Below are 23,921 nucleotides of genomic sequence, written 5' to 3' on the forward strand. Positions count from 1 at the left end.
AAGAATTGCAGAATGAGAGAATGAATTACTCGATGGTGCAGCAATACATCACAAATGATGTTTCGGCTACAAGTAAGAGAAAACCTCACCAAAATAGCTTAAGTAAGTCATTGGCTCACAAAAAAAAAAAAGAATCCCCAAGGCAAAGCAGACTCTCAACCATATCAGCAAATCCAAATTCTTTCCATCTCTATATTCTACTGGCTCAGAGGGTCAACTGCTCCCCTCAAGTCTACCAGAAGGCTTCAACAGCTCTAGGCCTCACAACCCCACACACCAAATCTATAGAGAGAGATAGAAAGACAGAGAAAGAGAGAGAGAGAGAGAGAGAGAGAGAGAGAGAGAGAGAGAGAAAGAGAGATGAGACATGAGATGTTTTCCTTGTGATCCTCTTTTTGAAGCAAAGAAATCTTGCCCAGAAGCACCCCCAACCCAAGAGACTTCCCTCATTGTCTCATTGCTCAGAACTAAGGTCCATGCCCACCCCTAAACAAAGAGAATGGGCCATTATGATTTACAATGTGCAGTCTGTACATTATAGCAATTAGCATATCATAGTTAATACACGAAAGTAGACTTTTGGCAACTGTAGACTTTTTACCTCTGGTTACAGGGTAACGTGTCCATTAGCAATGCATTCAGCTGCAAGTAACAGGAAACAGAACTCTCAGTGCCATAGGTCTTCACTTGCCTTATAAGACCAGAAGTTCCAAGCTCATACATCTACTCAGCGATGCCATCAGGGACCCAGCTTCTTTCTATCTTTCTGCTCTGCCATTCGCACGTTGGAGTTTATCCTTATGCTTGACTTGTCTTTTCCTGTACATCCAGACAGCGCAACTGTATTTCAGAGAGGAAATTTAGTGAGGAGGAAGGGGAAAGGACAAAGAGGCAAACAGGCTTTCTCTTGGTTAAGTCTTTGCCCTTTTATTCAGAAAGCAGCTCTGTCCACAGGAACTGGTGCCTACATCTCATTGTCAGAACTGTGTCATATGCCATAACTCGCTGCCAAGTAGACTGGAAAATTGAGTAATTTTAGCTGGATGCTTTGCCCTTGACAAAACCTGAATTCAGTTTCTAGAGAAAAATGGAAGAAATGGATATTAGGCAGCCTATTACTAATGTCTGCTACACTCAATGAAACTGGAAATAAAAATGGAGGCAGAACTTAAAAAGTCAAATCCCTTGGAAATTTAAAATCAGTCTCCCTTGTGATCCTTGGATTAGGAAGAAGTAAGAATTTTAATGCCATCTGTACCAATTATAATATAACACTACATACCAAAGTACACGAAACAACCCCAAAACAATCAGAGTAAGATTTGGGGCTTTATTTTTATTATTACATTTTTTTTTAGTGAAAATAAAGGAATTATTTGAAGAAACTAGAAAAAAGCACAAAATTAACCAAATGAAAGCAGGAGATAGGAATTAGTCATGATAAAATCAGAAATCAATTAATTATAAAATTAAAAAGAAATAAAAATCGAATAAATACCAAGGCTATTTTTTGAAAAGACCAATACAATATACAAAACATAGTCAAGTCTAAGAGAAAAAGGGGAAAAATGAAAATATAAGGAGTTGGAAATGGAATATAATCACAGTTGTAGAAGGAAAAGGAAAATTTTTCAATTACCATATCATGTATAACTTTTTTAATAGGAAATGTGATAATTTTGATCAAACTAATAAACTCTATATGGATATAAATTACCTCAATTGGTTCAAAAATAAAATTATGTTTGGAAACAACGAAAATAGTAGAAAATTTAAATAAAGAAAAGAAGCATCTCAATTTTTTAATGGAGCTAGGACAGCGATATGCTAATACCTGCGGAAGGAAGGAAGGAAGGAAGGAAGGAAGGAAGGAAGGAAGGAAGGAAGGAAGGAAGGAAGGAAGGAAAGAAAGAAGAAGGAAGGGAGGGAGAGGAAAGGAGGGAAGGACAGAAGGAAAATAAATAAATAAATCATACTTATAAACATAATACAAAGTAAAATATAAATATGTTAAATCTCGCTCTGATTTAAACAAATAATTCACCACTACAAGAAAAATATGAACTGATAAATATAAGAAAACATTTCTATATATATCTTGTCATATTTACAAACCAAATATAAAAAAGAAAATATATAAATAATATGGACAGGTGTCAAGGCATTTAATAAATACAACACCCATTCTGGAAAAAATTAAAAACTTACAAATAGAAGGAAATTTCCTGGGTATAGTAAAAAGTATTGCTCAGAAATCACTATTAAATATAATTAATGATAAAATAAAATTATTGCTAGAAATAAGATAAGCATACTTGATTTCATCACAATTATTCAACATTGTTCTCAAGGTTCTTCTTCAAATTCAAAAAGAAGTAAGAGATGGGGCGGCCAGATGTCTCAGTTGGTTAGAGCGTGAGCTCTGAACAACAGGATTGCCGGTTCGATTCCCACATGGGCCAGTGAGCTTTGCTCTCCACAACTAGATTGAAGACAAGGAGCTGCCGCTGAGCTTCCGGAGGGGCAGCCGAATGGCTTAGTTGGTTAGAGGGTAAGCTCTCAACAACAAGGTTGCTGCTGGATTCCCACATGCGACGGAGGGCAGTGCCACCTGCAACTAAGACTGAAAACGGCGACTGCACTTGGAGCTGAGCTGCGCTCTCCACAACTAGATTGAAGGACAACAACTTGGAGCTGAAGCTTAAGGGGCCTGAAGAAAACACACTGTTCCCCAATATTCCCCAATAAAAATAAAAAAAAGTAAGAGATACTCATAATGCACAAGATAATTATCATCATTTTGGGCACATGAAATGATAGTCTACTCAGAAAATCATAAATAACCAATTAAAAATTTATATAACTAACAGTTCTTATTCAAAAAATATTATTAGTCTTATTATAACACCCAGCAGAAAATGTAAAGAGAAAAGTTTCTATTCATAATAGCACTAACAGGAGTGATAAACACTACCTAGAAATAAACTTAAGATATGTGATATAGATAAGACCTAGATGATGAAAACTGCAAAACTTACTGAGTAACAGAGAAATCTGAGAAAACCAAAAAATAATTTGTGTTGCTTATAGGAAAATTTTGATATTACTATATGAGTTATCTCCAAAATTAATCTACAAAATTTAAGCAATCCCAATCAAAAGTGCAAAATAATTTTTTGGAATTTAACATTCTAAATTCATTAGGAGAAATGAACTTAAGAGACTAGCCAGGAAATTTTTGAAAATGATGAGGAAGGATTTGCCATAGCAGATACCACTATACATTATATGGTATGTATAATAAAATATACACTACATATATTATATAACATATATATTATAGAGTTGCAATATTTAAAATTGTATAGCAGTGGCACAGAAACTGATAGACAGATCAATGGAACATAATAGAAAGACCAAAACAGGTCCAATTTTTATAAGAATTTAGTAGATAATACCATAAAAGCATTAGCTGTTCAATAACTGGTCCTAAGGCAACTGGCTAATCATTGGAAAATGAGAGTCATACTTCACTCCCTATTTCAAAATAAATTCTAAATAAAAGAAAGTTTAAATGGAGCTTAATACACTTTAATATTTATATTTTATTTTGTTTGTGAAAAAATATGAATACAATTAAAAGGTAAATCACAAACGGGGGAAATTTAGAAATAAATATAACACAGCAAAAGTTAAATCCTTAATCCACAAAAAAGTTTTTATAATTTTATGTGCTTTTAAAAAGAAGACCCAACTTTTAATAGATAAAGAAGAAAAAGAGTTACCAATAAACTCATGAAATAATGTATGATGCTCAGTAATAAAAATAAATTTGAATTACACACAGTAGTGGGACCAGTTTTTACCTATCAGGTTAGCAAAAATACAAAAGAATGATAATACCCAGTGCTAGCGACGGTGAGGAAATGACCACTTTCAGGAGATAATTTGGTAATACATTTATACATTAATACATTTCAAAGCCTTAAAATCGGAAGTTGTGACCCTATAAATCTATATCCAGATATTTTTAACAAAAGGATTTTCATTTTTTGAAACTATTTAAAAGGATTTGCATTGCAGCATTGCTCATAATAGTGACAAGTAGAAACATTCTAACTATCCAAAAATAGGAGATTAGTTAAATAAAGCACGGTACATCATACAATAGAATGCTGTGTAACCATTAACAATGGTATTGTGGACATAACAAGATGTGAAAACATATTTCAAAGTGAACAAGAAAGCAAACCCCTAATTGGAAACCATAGTTACTTCTGAATAGGTAGGTTACAGGAATTTATTTTTCTAATTGTATTTCTATTTTTTTTCTGATAAACATGTACTGTATTTGCAACTTCGAGTCTCAGGGTGTTTTAGTTTGCTGGAGCTGCCGTAACAAAGTAGCACAGCCTAGGTGACTTAAACAATAGAAATTCATTTTCTCCCTTCTCATAATCTTTTCTCACTTCTCATAATCTTTCTCATTTTGCATAATCTTGGAGGCCAAGATTAAGGTGTCAGAGGTTTGGTTTCTTCTGGGCCTCTCTTTTTGGCCTGTAGATGGCTGTCTTCCCTGTGTCTTTACCTGGTCTTTCTTCTCAATGTGTCTGTGTCCTAATCTCTTCTAATAAGGACACGTCATATTGGATTAGGGCCTACCTAATGTCCTCATTTTAATTTAATCACCTTTAAGTACCCTATCTCCAAATACAGTCACAGTCTGAGGCACGGGACAGGGTGGGGGTGGGGTTAGGACTTGAACATATGAATATGGGGGCGGGGAACATAATTCAGCTCCTAACACAGGGTTACTGGGGCTATGGCTATCCCAACTGGGGATGGTAGGCCTGAAGGTAGGTGCCATCTAGGATGGTAAGCAGTAAGTTACTTACCCTAAGCTCCGAAGATGCTCTCTACTGGAGTACAAGTCTATCTTCAAGAAACTTAGAATTAGGTTTGGAGACTAGACATCATCATGAGATTCATTAAATGAGGATTAAGCATTGCTTTCATTCTGTCTACGAGGCTGTGGGTTGAGTTCTCTATGTCGGGGCATTGGGGTAGATGTGAAGAAAAAGTTTAAGAAGCCACTTTCTGGACTGTGGAGAGCCACAGAATATTCTCAATACAAGTGAGAAAAAAAAAAAGATTTCCACTTGAGAGAAGTAAATCCTATTAATGCCCAGTACATAGAAACTGATAGACTTAGGTTCAAATTCCTGTTGCTCTGTAAATGAATCAACAGATTTCAGCTTCTCTGCGGCTCACAGAAACTGGCCCAGAGTAAACACCTTTTCCCTTTTCCTCCAAATCTTGACGCATTAGCCACACATCTGAAGCCAAAACCAAAACAAGTGGTCTAATTTTCCTGTACACAATATAACCTGAAATTACCAAAAGTGACCAGCAGATGATGCTCTTGAACCAGTGAGGTGAATGTTCCTGTAGTTATTTCCAGTATGAAAATGAGCAACCCCCCCAAAAAAAGGAAAGAAAAGAAATAAACTGATAAGTTCTTGTTGGATGCTTAAAACTGTATAAAATTCAAGTGAATCAATAAAAATAATAAACTGCCCTTATTAGAACTTAAGACAAAGAGGTGTTGGGGTGGGGAGGGGGCTTGTCAAGTTCCTTATCTCTAAGGAGTAGAGTTTCAGCAGATGCCTTTTTTCTCCTTGTTCTCACTCTCTTGCGTGTTCAGCTTAAGTATCAATACCCTTAATCAGCTACAACTGAGTTTCCCCAAAAATAAGACCTAACTGGACCATCGGCTCTAGTGTGTCTTTTGGAACAAAAATTAATATGACTCAGTCTTTTATATTATATTATATTATATTATATTATATTATATTATATTATATTATATTATATCATATTATATTATATTATACCTGGTCTTATATTACATTACATAAGATTGGGTCTTATATTAATTTTTGCTCCAAAAGACACATTAGAACTGATGGTCTAGCTAGGTCTTATTTTCGTGGAAACACGGAAGAAGTCTTTGAGGAAATGAAAAGTAATTTATATTCAGAAATTTTAGGACTGTCTTAACAGATAACCGATTTATGAACTGGAATATTTCATCAATTTCCAAATATTTTATTATTCCAATTATTTTCTTAAAAGCTTTCGTACATCAAGAAATCTAGCTCAGCGCCCTTAAATACCAAAATTACGTAACTCCCCTTTCTTTGACCAAACCACTAAGAAACCTTCTGATTAAAATGTGGCTGCCCCTGTCGCTTTCCTATAGGCAAAGGATTGAGACAGGTTAGTTAGTGTGACATCAGGCAATTAGAGACTCCTTGGTAGACTGAGCAAAAACAGAACAAAAACAGAGCACAGGACAACCGTACCAGGACAAAAATATCATCAATCATACTCTGGAACAAATGGGTCTGTTTTAATGGCCTCCCCCAAGCTGAGCAGTAGAGCGAGTCTGGGAAACATCCATAGGCACCAGCATCCCATCATCCCCCTCCCAAGTAGAAATAAAGGTATATGAACAGAAGCTTTTTGCCTTAGCTAGTGGGCATCCCAGCTTCGGGCACCCGCTCCCACTCGGGAGCTGTAACTCTTTGCTTGCTATAATAAACTATCTTACTGTGCCACTCTTTGCCTCTCCCTGGTCCCTGTATCCATTCTTCGGCTCCACGAGACTACGAACCCCGGCATTCACTAAGGAACATCCTACATCAGGATGAGAATTGCTAATGTTATTATTCCTACAGTGGGCTAAGAACTATGCCAAATGCTGAACTTCATTTACCCCCAACCACGCTAAGCCTCTGTTTCCTCTTCTAAAAATGGTGTTAATAAATGAGGTATACAGAGGATTGACTTGCTCAAGGTCACAGCTACAAGTTGTCAAACGCAGGCTAATTCCAGAACTCAACTCTCCCCATCTCAGCAAGACCCAGGTTGAGACAATCCCTACTGCCTTCCCTGCTTTGTTCTCCCACCACTTATCATCGTCTAAGAAACAACTTTTCCTTTTCCCTTTTTTGTTCATTGCTGTATGCCCAGCATCTACAACCGTGCCTGGCACACAGTAGGTGCTCAATAAATACTTGTGGGATATTTACTTCAGTCTCTGTCCTCTTGGATAATAAGAGCCTGAATCGGTCCCTGAAAGAAGGCTCCCCTTCCAGGTGCTGACCCCCCAGATTTCTGAGCAAGCACAATAAGGGGCACATGCTAGACCACAGCGATTTCACTAAGTAGCACCCAACAAGTAATGACTAGAGAGACAGACTGCCTTCCTCTGGGCACCCAGCCAGACTGTGCCTTTTCTGTTAAAAATTTCTACAGCTACCACTGGGTAAATATCAGCCATGTGTGCCAACCACTGCTAAATTGTGCATTGTGTTTAATCCCAGCAGTATCTCTTCATGTGACAAGGTGTTGAAATAAGGCTGGGAGTGTCTAATTTGTCCGAAGTTGCACAGCTAGGAAGTGGCAGAGCCAGTACTTTAATGAATGTACAACTAACTACCAAGGACCAGAGGTAGTTATAGATGGAAACCATGCTGTTAGTGCAGGCAGAATCACCTCATGGACACAACCCACTCCTGCCCTGACTATTCTGCATCACAAAGGGTCTCCTGTGCATACATATGAACACTCAGACAGACATCCAAGCCTGCTCCATAACTCCTCCAACAGCCATTCTTTGGCTACCCTTCAGGCCAAGAAATAAGCACACCAGAGGGGGAACCAAGGCCAGAGGTCCCTGGGGGCTCAGGAATATTTGGGCCAGGCATTCTGGGGTCCTTTGTACTGGGAGCATGGTCTAGAAAACAGGGGTGGCTATGGATTCCAGGTGAACATATCCCCTTGGTACCAAGGATTCCTCACCTCATGGAAAAGGTGGGGAGTGTCTTCTCACTATGGCTCAGCTGCTAAGCGGTCCTAGTGGGAGGTAGGTCACCAGATGTCTGTCAATGCACCAGGATAAGCAAACCTCCCACCTCACCCCATATCCACAAGGTGCCATGGAGTTCTTCCACCTCAGGGACAGAATTTGGTCTATCTGTCTACTTTCCCTCAGTTCTTTGGGGGCCAAGAAGATCTGACATATCCCAGCAAACCTAGACTCATCTTCCCCTTGAGGTCCAGGAATCTGCTTAGAATCCTCCATTTTCCTATCTTTGCCCGGGGGCTCCCCAACTTGTCTCCAGGTACTAGTCTCACCCATTCCAGTACTCCAGGCAGCACTCTGAGGTCCTGCTCCTCTGCCAGTCCTGGCCATTGGGGCACGGCCCAAGAGAGGTGGACGGAAGCTGCAACCGGGAATGGAAGGAAGTAAATGTATCCATCAGGCTGTCATCATCTTTGAATGCTCTGCCTACTTTTTAATTTGAAGTGATATGTACTGATTTAATTTAATATGGAGATTATAAAAATTGAAATGGCTGGCCCTTCCACCAATTCCACTCTACTGAAATAACAAGTATTAATTAGGAAAGTGTGTCAGTCCACAATGTATGCTCCCACAAACATAATGGTGGACATGTTGTACAAAAATAAACTTTTACTCTTCGTTACTGCTACCAAGTGTCAGACCCCCTTTTCCTCATGGGCAGTGGCTCCCTTTATATCTCAGCCCAATTTCAGAATTTTCCATCACTTTGGATGTTAGAACAGTCTCAATTCAGTTTTGTCTTCAATCATATACCTGATTCAAAGTTCTCATTCTCACCCCTACCTCTGACAACAGTTTATGCTAGACTGATGGTTCCAGCTGTCGCTTTCATACCTCCTCCCTCTTTTATGCACTTGTCCTTTGGAAATAGGGTAGGGAAGAGGCAGAGGAAAAACTAAATCACATGGCTGACCAGCAGAATTGCTTATCTGTTCCCTTCTTTTGGTTTTGGTTGCTTCTCTGGCTAATTGACAGATGGCTGCTCAATCCATTGGCCAATATCCAAATGCTGATTCTCTTTGGGGGTGTCACAGTTGGAGCTTCTAAGGATCTAAGGAGGGTCACCCCTCTCCAACATCCTGCCAAGTATGTTCTTGCTTCTGGGATGCCTTTACCCAGCAGGTGGCCCTCTTCTGAGGGTACCAGCATGGTCTTTCAACCCAGCTCCTTCCAAGGGCTCCACTCACTCCCCAGAAAACTCAAGCATTCCTGCTGTGCCAGGCAGTAGAGGGCAGGCTGTCCCCTTGGCACCTGTACTCTCAGCCCCACTACGTCTCCAAGTCCCAGGAGCAGCCAGGACTCTGCTGGTCCAACAGTTCAGAAGCTTTCAGAAGCAGTAACACTCCTTAATCGAGTGCACTGTTCCAACACCTTCAGTCTTCTAGAAATAAGGATGGGAGGCCCAAGTGAAAAGCCTCCTTTATCCTGGTCAAGAGAGGATGCGAGCTTTGTTGCCCACCATTACCCGTGTTCCCTTGCTAAATCCGTCCTCTCACTCACTCAATACTCCTCTTTCGCAGATGAGAAAGCACCAGTTTTGGTAAAAGTCCTCTGAACTTACAGTTTGGGTGATTGTATTACCTTTTGTCATCAATTTTAAGTTTAGTCAAATTAAAAAATATATAAGGAAAGTCCCACGTGGCCACTAACCCCACCTCAGTACGCATTCACTCAGATATTGTTATCTCTTTTCCCACTTTTACGTTCTGTTCACACAAATAGGCAAATACATGACTCTACCTTTTTAGGCTATACTGAAAGCTAGCTGCACAGGGTATGACACACAGTGAATGCTTAATACATTATTAGCTGTAATTGTTATTATTACGATTCCTTCATGACTTTTTTTTTATTCACAGAGGCCATTTTTTCTTACATCTTATTCAGCATGTGAAATATTTTATTTAAAATGTTTTGTTTCCTGTAGGAAAATACTTTTGTGAGATGCTCTTCCGTGAGTTCTTCAGAGTAAAGCTCCCCCTCTTAAGCTTGAGATATATGTTGTGTTTTAGTCTCCTATTTGTTCCATCTTTTATGAGGCCAGAACATTGTCTTACATACTATAGATGCAAATATTTTTTAATGAAGACATAACTAGTACATACTTCTCAATATTTTTAAGTAGAGTTAGAAATTAAAGCTGGATGTGAGGCTGGTTGTATTAATTTTTCTGAAATATAATATAATGAAAGCTCTGAGTTTAATGAATAGATATTAATCTTAGTCTTAATAGTAACCATACCATTAGATCTTTTTTCTCTCTTGCAAGTGAAATTTGTTGACGATAGCATTTCTATGCAATAACAAATTTTTAAATTCTTATTAAATATTTCACTAATGTTTCAAACTTGGTAGGATTTTAACTTGGATGGCTCGTGAGATTATTATGCTGAGCAAAATAAGTCAGACAGAAAAAGTCGAGAACCATGTGATTTCACTGATATGTGGGATATAAAACTGAAAGCAACAAAGGAACAAGACAAACAAACAAAGAAACAAAAACTCATAGATATAGACAACAGTTTAGTGGTTACCAGAGGATAAGGGATGGTGGTGGTAGATGAGGGTAAACGGGATCAAACATATGGTGATGGAGAAGAACTGACTCTGGTTGGTGAACACACAATGTAATATATAGATGATGTAATACAGAATTGTACACCTGAGATCTATGTAACTTTACTAACCATTGTCACCCCAATAACTTTAATTTTTAAAAAAAAGTCACAAGCAGATACTAATTTTTCTCAATGATACAATTTAAAATGGAGTTACAACTAATCTGTTACTATGAAATACGTTAAATTATCTCAAGCATTCCAAAATCAAATATGTACTTTTTCTTTCTTAACCCTAAAGTATTACTTTTATAGGTTTAATTTAATCTGCTGTCTACTTATTGCTAATTTTTTTCCAAGGTTTAAATACATTTACTCAGTAAGGAAGAAAAGTACGTTATCCCCAATTGTTTCTGAATTGCCTTCCCAAGCAAAATTATGGGGATACCTTCACAGATAGCTGAGATTGCTAAAGTTTGCAGCTCACATCAATATTGTAGCTTTCTTCAGTGCTTTTGTCGGTTTTGCATTTTTTTGCTTCCCATTAGATACATGTCTATTTAGCTCTAAAATGATTTTAAGGTCATTCCACTGGATCTTTCATGCTCTTAGTTCATTCTATTGCAATCACTTTGAATAGGAAGAATCCATTCTTTTCTTATTCCAACAATCTGGTAAGACCACAGCTTTCTTGAATTCTAAATACTGTCAGGGAATTGCCTGACTCTGTAGTCATAGTTCTGTGGTCCAATAACAACACAGAAGATAAAGTAATTAATACTTTTTGGAGGAGATATAATAATAATAGTACCCTACACGAAACTCCTTATTTTCAAGAATAAACCTGAGACAGACTTGAGGCCTGAGACTGCTGAAGACTGATACTACACCCAGGAAATTAAAGTTCAGTTATCTATTCTTACAGTACGTACCCTATACCGTAGTGCTGTGATCATTGTGTACGCGGGCAGCAGGCAGGGACAGACAGCAGCTTCCACAACACACCCTGGTGGTGCTGGTGGGGCAGCAGGGAGAGGGGAGGATACAAAACCCTGAGGGAACTCATGGAAAATGGAGACTTGGAGCTCTAGGAAGCCTCTGCCTAGGGGCATGCGGCTTTGTCTTCTACTTTGTGGAACTATCTCTATGAGATTCTATATCCTTTACCACTAAAGAAACTTTGTACCTTCTGTATCTTTTGAAGGGTCTTTCTATCAATCACATGATTGTACTGTTGTGACAACTGCACACAACTGGAAGCTAAAAACAAATAAAAAAACCCTCATTCAAACAAGTTTAACATAAGGGAATTTAAGGACCCGGGTACCTGAAATATTCAAAGGTATCTGTGATTTCAGGAAAGGCATGAATTAGTAACCCAGAAATATCACCAGGATGATTCCTCATGGTCCTAAAATTGCTCCAACACACGCAAGGTTCATGCTTCCCCATGAGTAACAGCAGAGTAAGAGAGAACATACGTGTTTCGGCATTTCATAAAAAGCCCTGAGACTTACTCTGATTGGACAGCTTAGGTCACATACCTACCCCAGATCCAAACACTGCTACCAAAGACTAGCTTAGATGAGGTCGTAGGTGCCAATCCCATATTCAGGTAGGAATTATTCTCCCTGAACCAACCCAAACAGAGGTCAAGAACTATGTATGCTGGGAAGGCATCATAAAATCCACTACATAAAAAAGAAAATAATTTTCTCTCTCCCTCTGGCTATGTATTTGGCACGAGAATATAACATATTTCATTTCATGAATGTTCAAAGCTGTACTTAAAATAGCAGAAATATTGGGAGGAACTTTAATGTCCAACAATTATGAAATCAGTTAAATAATTCATAGTAATGTCTGTATAACAAAACACTATACCAACAGTTCTCAGCCTCCTAGATCTCAGGACCCTTTTATATTCTTAAAAATTGTTGAGGACCTAAAAGAGCTTTTGCTAATGTGGGTTATAGATATCACTATTTACTGTTTTTAGAAATTAAACTGACAAAAAAATTTAAAATATTTATTAATTTGTTTATAAATAACAATAGTAATTCTATTACATTGTAACATAAAGTTTTAAAAAAAAAAAATCCCCTCCACACAATAGTGAGAAAAGTGGCATCATTGTCTGGTTTAACAGAAGTGGCTGGATTCTCAGATCTGCTTCTTTGTTAAATCTGTTTTGATATGCTGTTTTGGCTGAAATGTATGAAGGAAGTTGGACCTCAAACAGATATGTAGTTGGAAAAGGGAGAAGTATTTTAATAGCCTTTCCAGATAATTGTAGACATTCTTCTTTGAAACTGTCCCAAAACTGGACAAATGTTAGTTCCTTAGAAGATTGGTTGCAGTGTATAATCTGAAACCATATAAATACGTTTTTTCATATACTGCTATGTTAAAATCCATTGGTCCATTGTGCACTCTGAATGGATCTCTTACTTGTGCATGATTTTATAAGATAATGTATTAATCATCCAGAAAATATCGGTTCACTGAGTTACGCAGATCTTCTAAATGTTGACAAAAATCATTATATAAAAAAATAAATAAATAACTTTACTCATCACATTAGAAAAGTCTGTGTTATAGGAAGCTGTCACATTCCTGGTAGCAAACACAAGTTTTACAAAATTATAAATTTTGCTAGAAATCTCAAATTTTATCATTGGCAACAAATACCCATCATTTTTCCCTGAAGTGAGACACTGATGTTCACTTTTGAAGAAATGTCCACCACACACCCAAGTCTGAATAACCAATCATAGTTTTCTATTAGTCATTCTTTTCAGTAGAAATGGTATTGCAAAGGGGAAAAAGCAATTCACTCAGTTCACAAATCAAAGGAGTGCTTTCTCTGGAGACGACCATCATACTTTGGTAGCATAAATGCCTTCTGCGTACTTGCCATTTCATCACGTGTGCTTAAGGATTAAGAATTAAGAAAATCAATAATTTGGTGCCATTGCCTTGATCTGCACTAAGGTACCAGTGGTTTTACTCACTATTGCTTTACACCCTCATTGCAAATATCAACATAGTACAGAAGGCAAAAAATATCTTGGTATTAGGAAAATACTGTTTTGCTTTTGCAGATCCCCTGAAAGAGTCTTAGGGACTCCTGGACAACAGTCTGCAGACCACACTCTGAGAATGACTGTACTATATAAAGCCACAAAACAAGATTCTGTGGGAAATTATTTAACGACATTAAAAAATTTCAAAATGTATTCAAATGAAATAAGTAACAAACAATATGTTTGCTTCTCTAATTCTACTTCTAGAAACAATCTGAAATAGAAAAAAATGACAAAATCACAATAGGAAAGTGATTATATCAACTAAAGTTACAATAGAATAATATGTTGCTGTAAAAAACAATGAGCTAAACCAATATAAAAAAGTTCTTCATGCCATATTAAGTAAAAAAGTTCGTTGCAGAAAATTGCATAAAGTGTGATCTCACCTGTGTTGAAAAAATAACATATGTAGATACATATGCAAAGGCATGTAAACGCAGAAGAAATGACTAAAGAACTATAGTTCTTATATACAATAGGAGTTATCTTCTAGTAAAGAGCTGGTAATGGGTGTGAGGAAAAAGGAATACGGGGACTGTGGAAAGATGTTTTTGGCATAGCTTGAATGTTTTACAAAGAAAATTCATTCATGCATTATTCATGTAACAGACTAAGAAAAGAAGTGAAGATAAGAAGTTTTGGCAGGATACACAAAAGGGGCCGGCCCATTGTTTATCTGGTGGAACTATTGGTAATTTTTATTTTCTTTTTCACTTCTCTGGATTTTCTAGAGAAACATAATCCTTCTGGCAATTGCCAGCTTAACTAAAAAGACCCTTCTTTTTTGTTTTGGCCATTGATTTCTTGCTGGAATCAGCTAAGATCTTATTTCCTTTGTCAAACCACTCAGGTAATTTTCTCTTTGAGGTTTCAGATGAAGTCTATAGGAAAGAAACAGAAAAGGAAATATTTGTACTGTTGAAAATGTGTGTCAATTACAAAAACTAACATAGATTACTGAATATACACCCACATCCTTCTCTTGCCAAATAAAACAAAATAGTGAGATCTACAGAATTTATTTCTAGATTAAAAAGTAAATAAAAGAGATACAAAATTACTATGTCATTTCTTTAGACAGTTTACTTACCATCCGGCTACATATTCTAAGACACTTAAGTGTAGACACTCATTGGGAAGGAAAGAACTAGATATTATTTCATATCTATGTCCCATGGTGTATTTGCTTAGAGTTGACCAAAACAGCGAATTTAATGTTCTGAGGAAGATGTCCTCCAGGGAATGCGTGTGTGCACACGCGCACACACACCGAGTTATATTAGGCATTTGAAAAAGAATATAACTTCTACATGTACAATGGTAGACAGACTAGAAGAGTGGTTCACTCATCAGCAGTACCTTGCAGAGTTACAGAGACAGCTGAAACTAAAAAAAATTTGCTGAATAAATTAAAAAATTGTTTTTTGTTTCATACTCTAGAGATTCTGCTAAAAACTAGAGATCTACTTCCGAGAAAACAAGACAAATGTACACAATACTTTGCACAGTTTTAGTGGGCCCATGCACCAAATGATGTCTCAGGACCCTAAGTTAAAAGTCCCTGAAGAAAACTTGTTTTAAGAACCAAAGGCAGTGATTGTGTACTAAACAATCTGCACAAGAAAAAAATAAAAGCAATTTTAAATAGGTAAGTGTTCCATAAGTCTAAAATGGTATTAATTTGCATTATCTCAGTTTGAGCACTAGAAACTCACACTAACATGACAATTATTCTAACACGAGTACTCCTTGGAATTTGGCAGAGTTAATTTAGTTATTAGAACTAGTATTTGAAGGACTTTATGGTAAGGTGGCCTCATCTAAGCTGTAATGTGTGTGTTAGCCTAAGATATAAAAACATAATTTATTCAATTTCAAAAATGAAGACTATATCTATATATTGTTCATTAATTGCTTGCTATGTTTTATTATGTTTTCTGTTTAAAAATGGTTTCAAAATATTTAAGGGTAGGAAAAAAAAATATTCTTGGCAGAAAACTGTGAAACCTTATATTAAAAAAAAAAAAAAAGGTAAGAACTGTTAGCTGTTACACCTTAATTAAAGAAATCCAGTGTAGAAGAAAGGACTATTCACACTTCAACAAAAGCTGGGAAAAAAAAGAACTGGCTAAGATAGCAACTTTTGTCCTGAGTACCGATTTCCTCGTAGGGAAGAAAAGACCAGGAGAAGAAATTAGATTTATATTCACTGTACGATACTATAATGTTTGCCTTAGAAATAATAAATATTAGGGATATAAAGTGGCACCGAGAAAAGGCATTTGGGTAGAGATAAAATTGGCCCAGAAATATTTATTCTTCTCAAAGGATCTTATTAATATCAAAATCCCTTGCAGCCACAGACAGCTACAGTTGCTTACAATCAGAGTTGGAACCCCTGAGTGTATCTGGGGAAGGAAACCAGTTAAGATTACAACACAGCCAAAAAGTAAAACAGCATGGAATCTGAACAGTAGGAGAGCAAAGGAAAAAAACCGAAAGTCTTTTGTTGTAGCTGAATACCATGGAGTAAGCAGGGACTTTGAAACCAGACAGAACTATGTATGAATTCTGAATCACTTGCTAAATATATGCCCTTATGAATGTTATTTAAGCCTCAATTTCTTCACACAGAAAATAAGAACAACAGCACATAATATTACTAGATTATCTGGAGAGTTAAATGAGAATTTATGTAATGAGAATATATGTAAATGAGAATATATATAAAATATCAAAACATTCTGATTTATCTGTGACATTCACTAATTGGTAGCTAATATCATTTAAAGTCTTTTATCTTCTGTAATATTTCTATAGAATATGATTTTCAGCATTTTTCTTATAATTATAATAATGATCTAATTTCATTGAGAAAGGGTGAAATGCTTACTTACATTCAGTGTATCTTTTGAATCGCAACGATAAGTATATGGAGAGACTTAAGCTATGAAGTCTAGGTCACCTATCAAAAACAATGCCTGGCAGAGACTAATTCCTTATCAGTAGACTAAAATTCCCAGCAATCATAATAACATTTTAAGGGGATATTTACATCTTTTTCATACTCCAAATTCTATTAACAGACTATTATCATTAAGGTGAGCACACAAAACCTTCACTGGTTTGCTGATTATATGTGCACGTATATATGTAACCAAATAGAGATATACGTATGTTATATTCATATTTAATTTCATCTAAAACAAAGATAAATCTAAACATATTAGTTATCAAGCCTGATGCATGTGTCATGGAAACTATTTTAATAAATCAATTTTTACCTGTAAATGAGAATCTGTAAACAAGTTTTCTAGTTCTGGATCGCTGGGAGGCTGATTCCAAGCAGTTAGCGAATTTCCGTGACTCTCATTCTTCAGTGAAAAATTACAAGGATGTTTTCCATCAACCTTTAACATTTTCATAGAAAACAAAATAGTTACAGCATGTACTATTTCCTTAGGGGAAAAAAACTATGCCTACAAAAGCAAAGCTTAAGAAAATTCTTACTATTCTGAAGTACTGTATTTTAACAGTGATTATAATAATATTACCCATAAGGCATTTTTTCTGAGTATCTTATAATAGTTTGTAAATAATATTGTATATTTTACTTCATAATGAAACTCAGTGGCAGGGCAAGAAATCTATCTCTCTCTCATTCTCTCTTTCTCCTTTTCTTTCTCTCCCTCTCTCTTTCTCTCAGGCAATCAAGAAGAAATAGAAGGGAAAAAGTGATACAGGAGGAAAGGGTTCTGGGAAGATGGAAGCACCGGCATAGTTTTTTACTTACTCTTAATCCTTGCATTAAAACTAATAGAAATAGGTGGAAAAAGCAAAAATTTATCATCTACATTTACAACAAAAGTTACCTCAGGAAACCAAAACTATATGTAAGGACAAACCATCAATAGCCATAAGACCTGCTCGGTATAGCGTCTGTATGTGGGAAAGCAGAGGCAAGCAGTGAGGTGCCTGAGAACATGAGAACCCCAAAATAGCCCACAAGTATTTTGGAAAGCATGATAGATTAATTTGAGAACAGCATCTAAAAGTGGGAGGGCTTTTAAAGCCCAGGTAAAAGTGACAGAGGAGTGTATCTCATAAACCAAGTTTCTATATTTTGAACATAACACAAAAACAACAGAAGAGAGAGTTCTGTGAGCTTGGAGAAACTATGCTGAACCATGTCTTCTTTTGAAACTACAGGGAAACTAATGTCACATGAAAACATGCAACAGAAAAGTGTCAAGATCAAATCCAAGACACCAAAAAAGACTTTCTAAGATAGAGAATAAAACTGTAACCTCTGAAAATGAGCTAAAAAACATTATGAAAATGATTCAAAACATGACAGAACTTCATAAATCAAAATCAGAAAAACTCAAAACTGAGTGGAAAAACTCAAGAAAAAATTAGAAATAAAAAGTAAAATCTAAAAAACTTTCCTGAAACTAAAATTTTTGAACTATTAAAAAAGTTCCAGAAACTAAAAAAAAAAAAAAATTGACATAGTTAAAGAATCCACTGTGTACTTCTTAATTCAGAACCACCAAATATCAAGACATAATCTTCCTCCATTGAACAGAGGCATGACTGGGCCTCTATCTTAATAGCTATCACAATATTTGTAAATCTCATGATGCGTCAACTAATAAAAAAAATTGTTCTGACATTATTCTTTATCAGAAGCCTCATAATTATAAGAAGAAATGCACTAAGGGATACAACTAGGTTGGTAGAGACGATGTTAACATATGAAAGAAAGATCCGGATACTAGGCCTCTGACAGACTCCACAGTATTGGAGTTTTCTATACCAGGAGGCAGATGAAAGAAAAATACTTTGGCTCACTCACTTCTTAATCTACGTCCCAGTGCCCAAATCTTTGTTCCCTTAAATGGGAGGAAAGAGAGCTAAATCCAGTCCCACCCACCGCCCCCACTTTGTTGCTGGCATCTAATGTTATTTTGATAGAGGAAAAGCAAAACTGTTGATGTGTGGTTAAAATAATATTTTCCTATAAATATGCTTCAGAAAAAATTAAGGAAAATTGAAAAGTTATACCTTTTCCTGTATTGATAGGTAGAAGTTGGGGAAAAAAGTCTTAGGCACCTGGTACAGATTTCAGAAATAAAAGGCTGGGAATCGAAGCCAAATATTACTAACACCACCCAACACATATTTTCTTTAATGCCCTTTTTATAGCTAGTTCAACTGTCAAAATAATGTAAAGAATTCCAATTAATGAAACTTCATAGGCTATCTAGAACAAGACTATATACAAACCTAACTGAAGTACAGAATTAAATAAGATCAGCTCTCTTGTTTTTAAGCTATTGAGAAAAGCAGTATAACTGTTGAAAACCTATAAAGATTATCGTAGAACTGAAATGGAGTTCCCAATTCTTTAATATAAACATTAGCAACCACCTACTACCATGCTGAATTTATCATGTAGAAACTAAATTTTTAAATTAATTATTTGTTTTCACAAATGTTTATCATGGAGTCATGTAATTTTAGACCTGGAAGATACAGAAGGCCAAATTTTCGATTTTATACAATCATTTCATAGAGTCACACTGTCAAATAGTTATTCTCTGATGACTATTTATTTTTTTCACACCATACACAGAGAAATAATTTTCAAAGCATTTGATTTTAATAAAATGTGCTATCTAAAATAATACTAAATGCATGGTCTGTCTCTGATCTTGCAAAAAGTACATTGCGATATGCTCTGAGCCACAAGCAACAATTATCCTTGTACCTGAGATATTCAGTATACCGTGTTTCTCCGAAAATAAGACCAGGTCTTATATTAATCTTTGCTCCAAAAGTCGCATTAGGGTGTATTTTCAGGGGATGTCTTATGTTTCCATGTACAACAATCTACATTTATTCAAATACAGTCATGTCATCGTCTTCTGGAACATCGTCAAAACGTACTAAATGCGTCCGTCTGGCTGACAATCTTAACTGGGGCTTATTCTCGGTGTAGGTCTTATTTTCGGGGAAACAGTAACAGCAACAGAGTATGATAAATGACAGAATAATAGACAAACCAGTTTGGGAGGTATTCACAAATAGAATTCGTTTTCATTTTCATTAATCACATAAACTGTCATATGTTTAATGCCAGTATTAATTACACCTATGAAAGAAAGAGAATTTCCAGGCTATATAATAGGAAATAGAGAAAAAACTTAAGCTGACGTTCCACACCATAAGCTAAAAGGATAAAACATTCACCATTTCTGTCATTTAAAAAAATCACTTTTCTCAGTTCAGATTTATAAAAAGCAAAAGAAATATGGCACACAGATGAAAAAAAAAGTAGCTTTATATCAGAATTTGTGACAGTTGAAAACATACAGCATTCTAGGATTAGAATATGCAAATTAAATAAACTGATACTTTATGAATATTCTGAATATAATTAACACCTTGGTATTAGGGCCTACTTCTTCTTCCTTGCTTCTCTTAGAACTTGAATAGCTCTCTTCAGAGTCGGGGAAACATCTCCTTTTATTGGAATCACATGAAGGTTGGAATAACAGTCTGTTGTCACAATCTTTTTCCAGGATCTCAATCACCATATGGATAAGGTACATGTCAATGTTTTCAGGAACAAACATTCTAATTAAATTAATTTTATTCAACTCTGTAAAGGAGGAAAAAATAAGATTTAAAAATAAATTACACAGAACATTTCAGAAAACCTATGAGCTGGAAATAGTGAAATAGTTTGAAGATATAAAGGAGGAAGGTGGCCAAAGAAAATGTTCCTCTTTCAAATGAGTGTATCCCTACAGAAGGGCAATGACTAAAACGTATCCTTCACTCCTGAACCGCCTGCACCCTCTGCGCACAAGATCCACAATCAGGTCAGTGCCATTGACTCTGCATAAATTATGTCTCATAATTTTTGTGGGCAGCACTGAGAATCAAAGCCACCATTCCTAGAATTGTTTCTAAAGGAAATATGCTTCAAATTCCAAATATCAATTACAAGTTAATGTCTTGAAAATAACGTATTCTTAAAATAAAAGCTAATTATACCTGTAAATAAGAGGCCAATAAAATGGATCCTTTCAGTGGATACTGTAGCATGACAAAACACATCAATTATTTAAAATGCATATTAACTGAGTTTTGGGGGAAAATATATCTTATTTCCAGAATCAAGAAATTTTTAATTTTTGTAACTCAACAGAGCTGATTCAGACTATGTCAGTCTATTACACCTTTTACAAATTACGTAGCAATTCCCCCGCAGACCAGTATTTATGTTCCAAGCACTTCCTTCTAGCATCATTCATCTGCAATTCTCTAAAGTACAGTAAAGCAGCTTAAACCTAATCACTCATCTTCATGTAATTTAGAAAAGTGGTATCAAACATTAATGACACCCAATTCAAATTAACAATCAGAAACCAAGTATTTGTAAATGACACTCTAAAAAGGTGGTCTTTAGATTTACTAGAGTTTTCAGGTTTGTAGTCTCCTTTCTTCCAAAATTCTTATCTTGCTACTCAGGATGTCCCCCCAAAAACTACAGTTTAAAAAAAAAAAAGGTAACACAGCTAACAGATTATTAGGATAGTGGGCTATCCAATTATTTGGCTTGTACTCTTTCTAAATTTAAAGTTTTCAAATGGAAAACTGATGTTAATAAAAACCTTGGAAAGGTAAGATTATTTCTAATTGTGATCAAATCAGCAATGTGACTATCACATCTATGAACCAAACTAAAATTTTATTTGTCCCTTGGTCATTATACCATCCTAATACCATTGAAATTCTGCCAATTTTACTACTTCAAAAAATTTTAATGGCTGCGGGATCTTCTTTGTATATAACAGAATTTACTTTGAGTTCCCTTTCATTTGTCCTCATTTTTTTCTTCAAAAGAAGAAAACGTTCTTTTGAACATTATATTACACATATCTTTCCATATTTCTAGATTCCCAGAAGTGAAGTTGCTAGTTCAAAGGCTAAGCACCTTTTATATTTTGACACATATTGCCAAACTCTCTCTATAATTGTGTTGTTTGAGACAATAACCACTAACCACATGTCTACAGGGCACTGGAAATGTGGCTAATATGCCTGAGGAACTCAATTATTAATTTTTGGTAATTCTAATTAATTTTAAATTAAATTTAAAAACTGATACTTGATTCAGTTATCAGAACATTTTTAAGTATGTTTGGAATAAATTGGGTATCTCATCTATTTATTCGATTGTAAATTTTATAAAGGCTAAATACAGATCAACCATTTCAAATTAAATTTAACATCAGAACTGAGATATGCTTTCAATGAAAAATACATACCTGATTTCAAAGGCTTAGTACAAAAACACCCTCATTAATATCTCATTAATAATTTTTATACTCATTCATATTGAAATAACATCTTTAATACATTGGGCTAATTAAATTATATAAATAAAATTAATTACATCTGTTAATTTTTACTTTTTAAATGTGGCTATTAGAAAATTTTAAATTGCATATGTGGCTCACATTATATTTCTTTTTGGATAGTGCTGTTCCAGAAAAACCATACAAATTTTCCCATACTCGAGCCAAATAACACAATTACATTATACTACATTCATGTTCTTCTCTAAGTACTTAAATATTGGATAAACAAACTATACATCTTTAGTTTCACCACACTATAAATGTAAAATTCAAATACTAATTTTTGGGGAAACGTCCACACAATCTTGTCCTATCATAATATAATTGGCTAAATGAATTATTTTGAAAAGGAAATAATATTTTATTCCATTTGAAACAACCCATTTCTAGTATTAGAATCTTCTTTTCATAAAATTATGATGTATAAACATTTGCCTATTGTTTTTTAAACCATTAATGATTAATAAATGTACAGTTGTTATACTGTAATTAGAATATAATTTCAAGATATAATTAGCAAATTCATTTATTTACTTACACATTTCTATAAGTATCCTTTATATTTTTATCTTAAAGTCATTGTATAATATACATATGCAAATAAAAGTCATCCTATAATATACATATGCAAGTAAGTGGCATCTAGCTCTAAAGATGCTTATTATTCTGCCCTAACTTTCCATGCAGGTAAGTGCTGAAAATATCTATTGGAGAATGAAATAATGAACACTGGCTACACTCTTTCAGTGCTTTAAAAGAGATCATATTACCCCCACTTTTGTGGCAGGTCCCTTGGAAGGCATCCTTAATTTTCCAGGCATATGGACATAAAGAATGGGAGAATGAAATTATTCAAAATACTATCCAGGCACCTCATTAAATGCCTTGCTTAATTTATTATTAAGCGTAGTTAGAATCTCAATTCCGTAAAAGAAGCTTAAAATTATATAAACATAATAAAACTAAGAATAAAGAGGTACAGAATTTCTTTAAATATTAAGCTACAAAGACAAAAATCTGGTTAGCAAATTAAGACAGTATGAAAATAATCGATATAATTTCTCAATTCACAAGTACTCTATTTTTAGGTATAAGATTATGCCATAATAAAATACAGAAAATCCTCAAGTCAGGATTGTTCAAAATTTAAACACAGTGTTTAAACACTCATTAAAACACTGAATTATGTGATATGGCTACTGTTAAATAAAAGATGAAAATAACATATCTGAATCATTAATATAGTATGTATATCTTCATTTCTTATTATAATATATAACAGCAACATTTTCTCCAGTAAGAGAACAAATAGTTTTGTCAAGGAAAGACAAAATTAAAAAAGTAAAATTTCACATCAATAAATTATATCTTATAGACTATAAATGTAAAATCAAAAGAAATAAAATTTAGCACTCATGGTTCTCACAATCGTTAACTTTCTCAATTTTGGCTTTGGAAGTAAAGTACAACAATACACTTTTCCGTATTATATGTACAGCCTACATACAGTATATCAACAGAAAGATGAAATAAGTGTTTAAAAGTATTCTATACTGTTCTTTGGAACTTCAATTTAATATATATCCCTGAATGAAAATTTATTTGCAATAAGTATACAGTGCCAAAGACAAATGTTTTAAATAATGTTTTACTCACTAACGATTGTAAATATTTTTCTCATCTCCCTGATATTTATTGAATCAGGCTATGCAATAATAAATAGGGAACTTTTCATGTTTATATATTCTGCTTGATTTTAATATTTCTTAATTTAAAAAGTTACATCAGAAATTGGAATTGCTAACTAAAACTCAGAATGTAGAGGGTACCAGATATAGTAGAGAATACTCAAAGATACTAGATATATAAAGATATTAAACTGAATATACTTAAGAACATTTATTTT

The 23,921-nt window shown here is 34.9% G+C and overlaps 1 protein-coding gene across 3 annotated transcripts in view; it reads right to left on the reverse strand.

Moving 5' to 3' along the window:
- Positions 1 to 12,597: 12,597 nt before the first annotated feature.
- Positions 12,598 to 23,921, reverse strand: part of WRN (WRN RecQ like helicase) — a 121,057-nt gene continuing 109,733 nt past the window's right edge. For all 3 annotated transcript variants that reach the window (XM_033104960.1, XM_033104958.1, XM_033104959.1), the window contains exons 33-35: positions 20,030 to 20,247; positions 16,865 to 16,990; positions 12,598 to 14,461 (exon numbers count right to left, since the gene is read on the reverse strand). In XM_033104960.1, the coding sequence (XP_032960851.1) occupies positions 14,342 to 14,461; positions 16,865 to 16,990; positions 20,030 to 20,247 (464 nt within the window). In that variant the 3' untranslated portion in view covers positions 12,598 to 14,341. The remainder of the gene's footprint in view (positions 14,462 to 16,864; positions 16,991 to 20,029; positions 20,248 to 23,921) is intronic.

This window comes from Rhinolophus ferrumequinum, chromosome 4, assembly GCF_004115265.2.
Source record: "Rhinolophus ferrumequinum isolate MPI-CBG mRhiFer1 chromosome 4, mRhiFer1_v1.p, whole genome shotgun sequence".
Classification (NCBI taxonomy): domain Eukaryota; kingdom Metazoa; phylum Chordata; class Mammalia; order Chiroptera; family Rhinolophidae; genus Rhinolophus; species Rhinolophus ferrumequinum.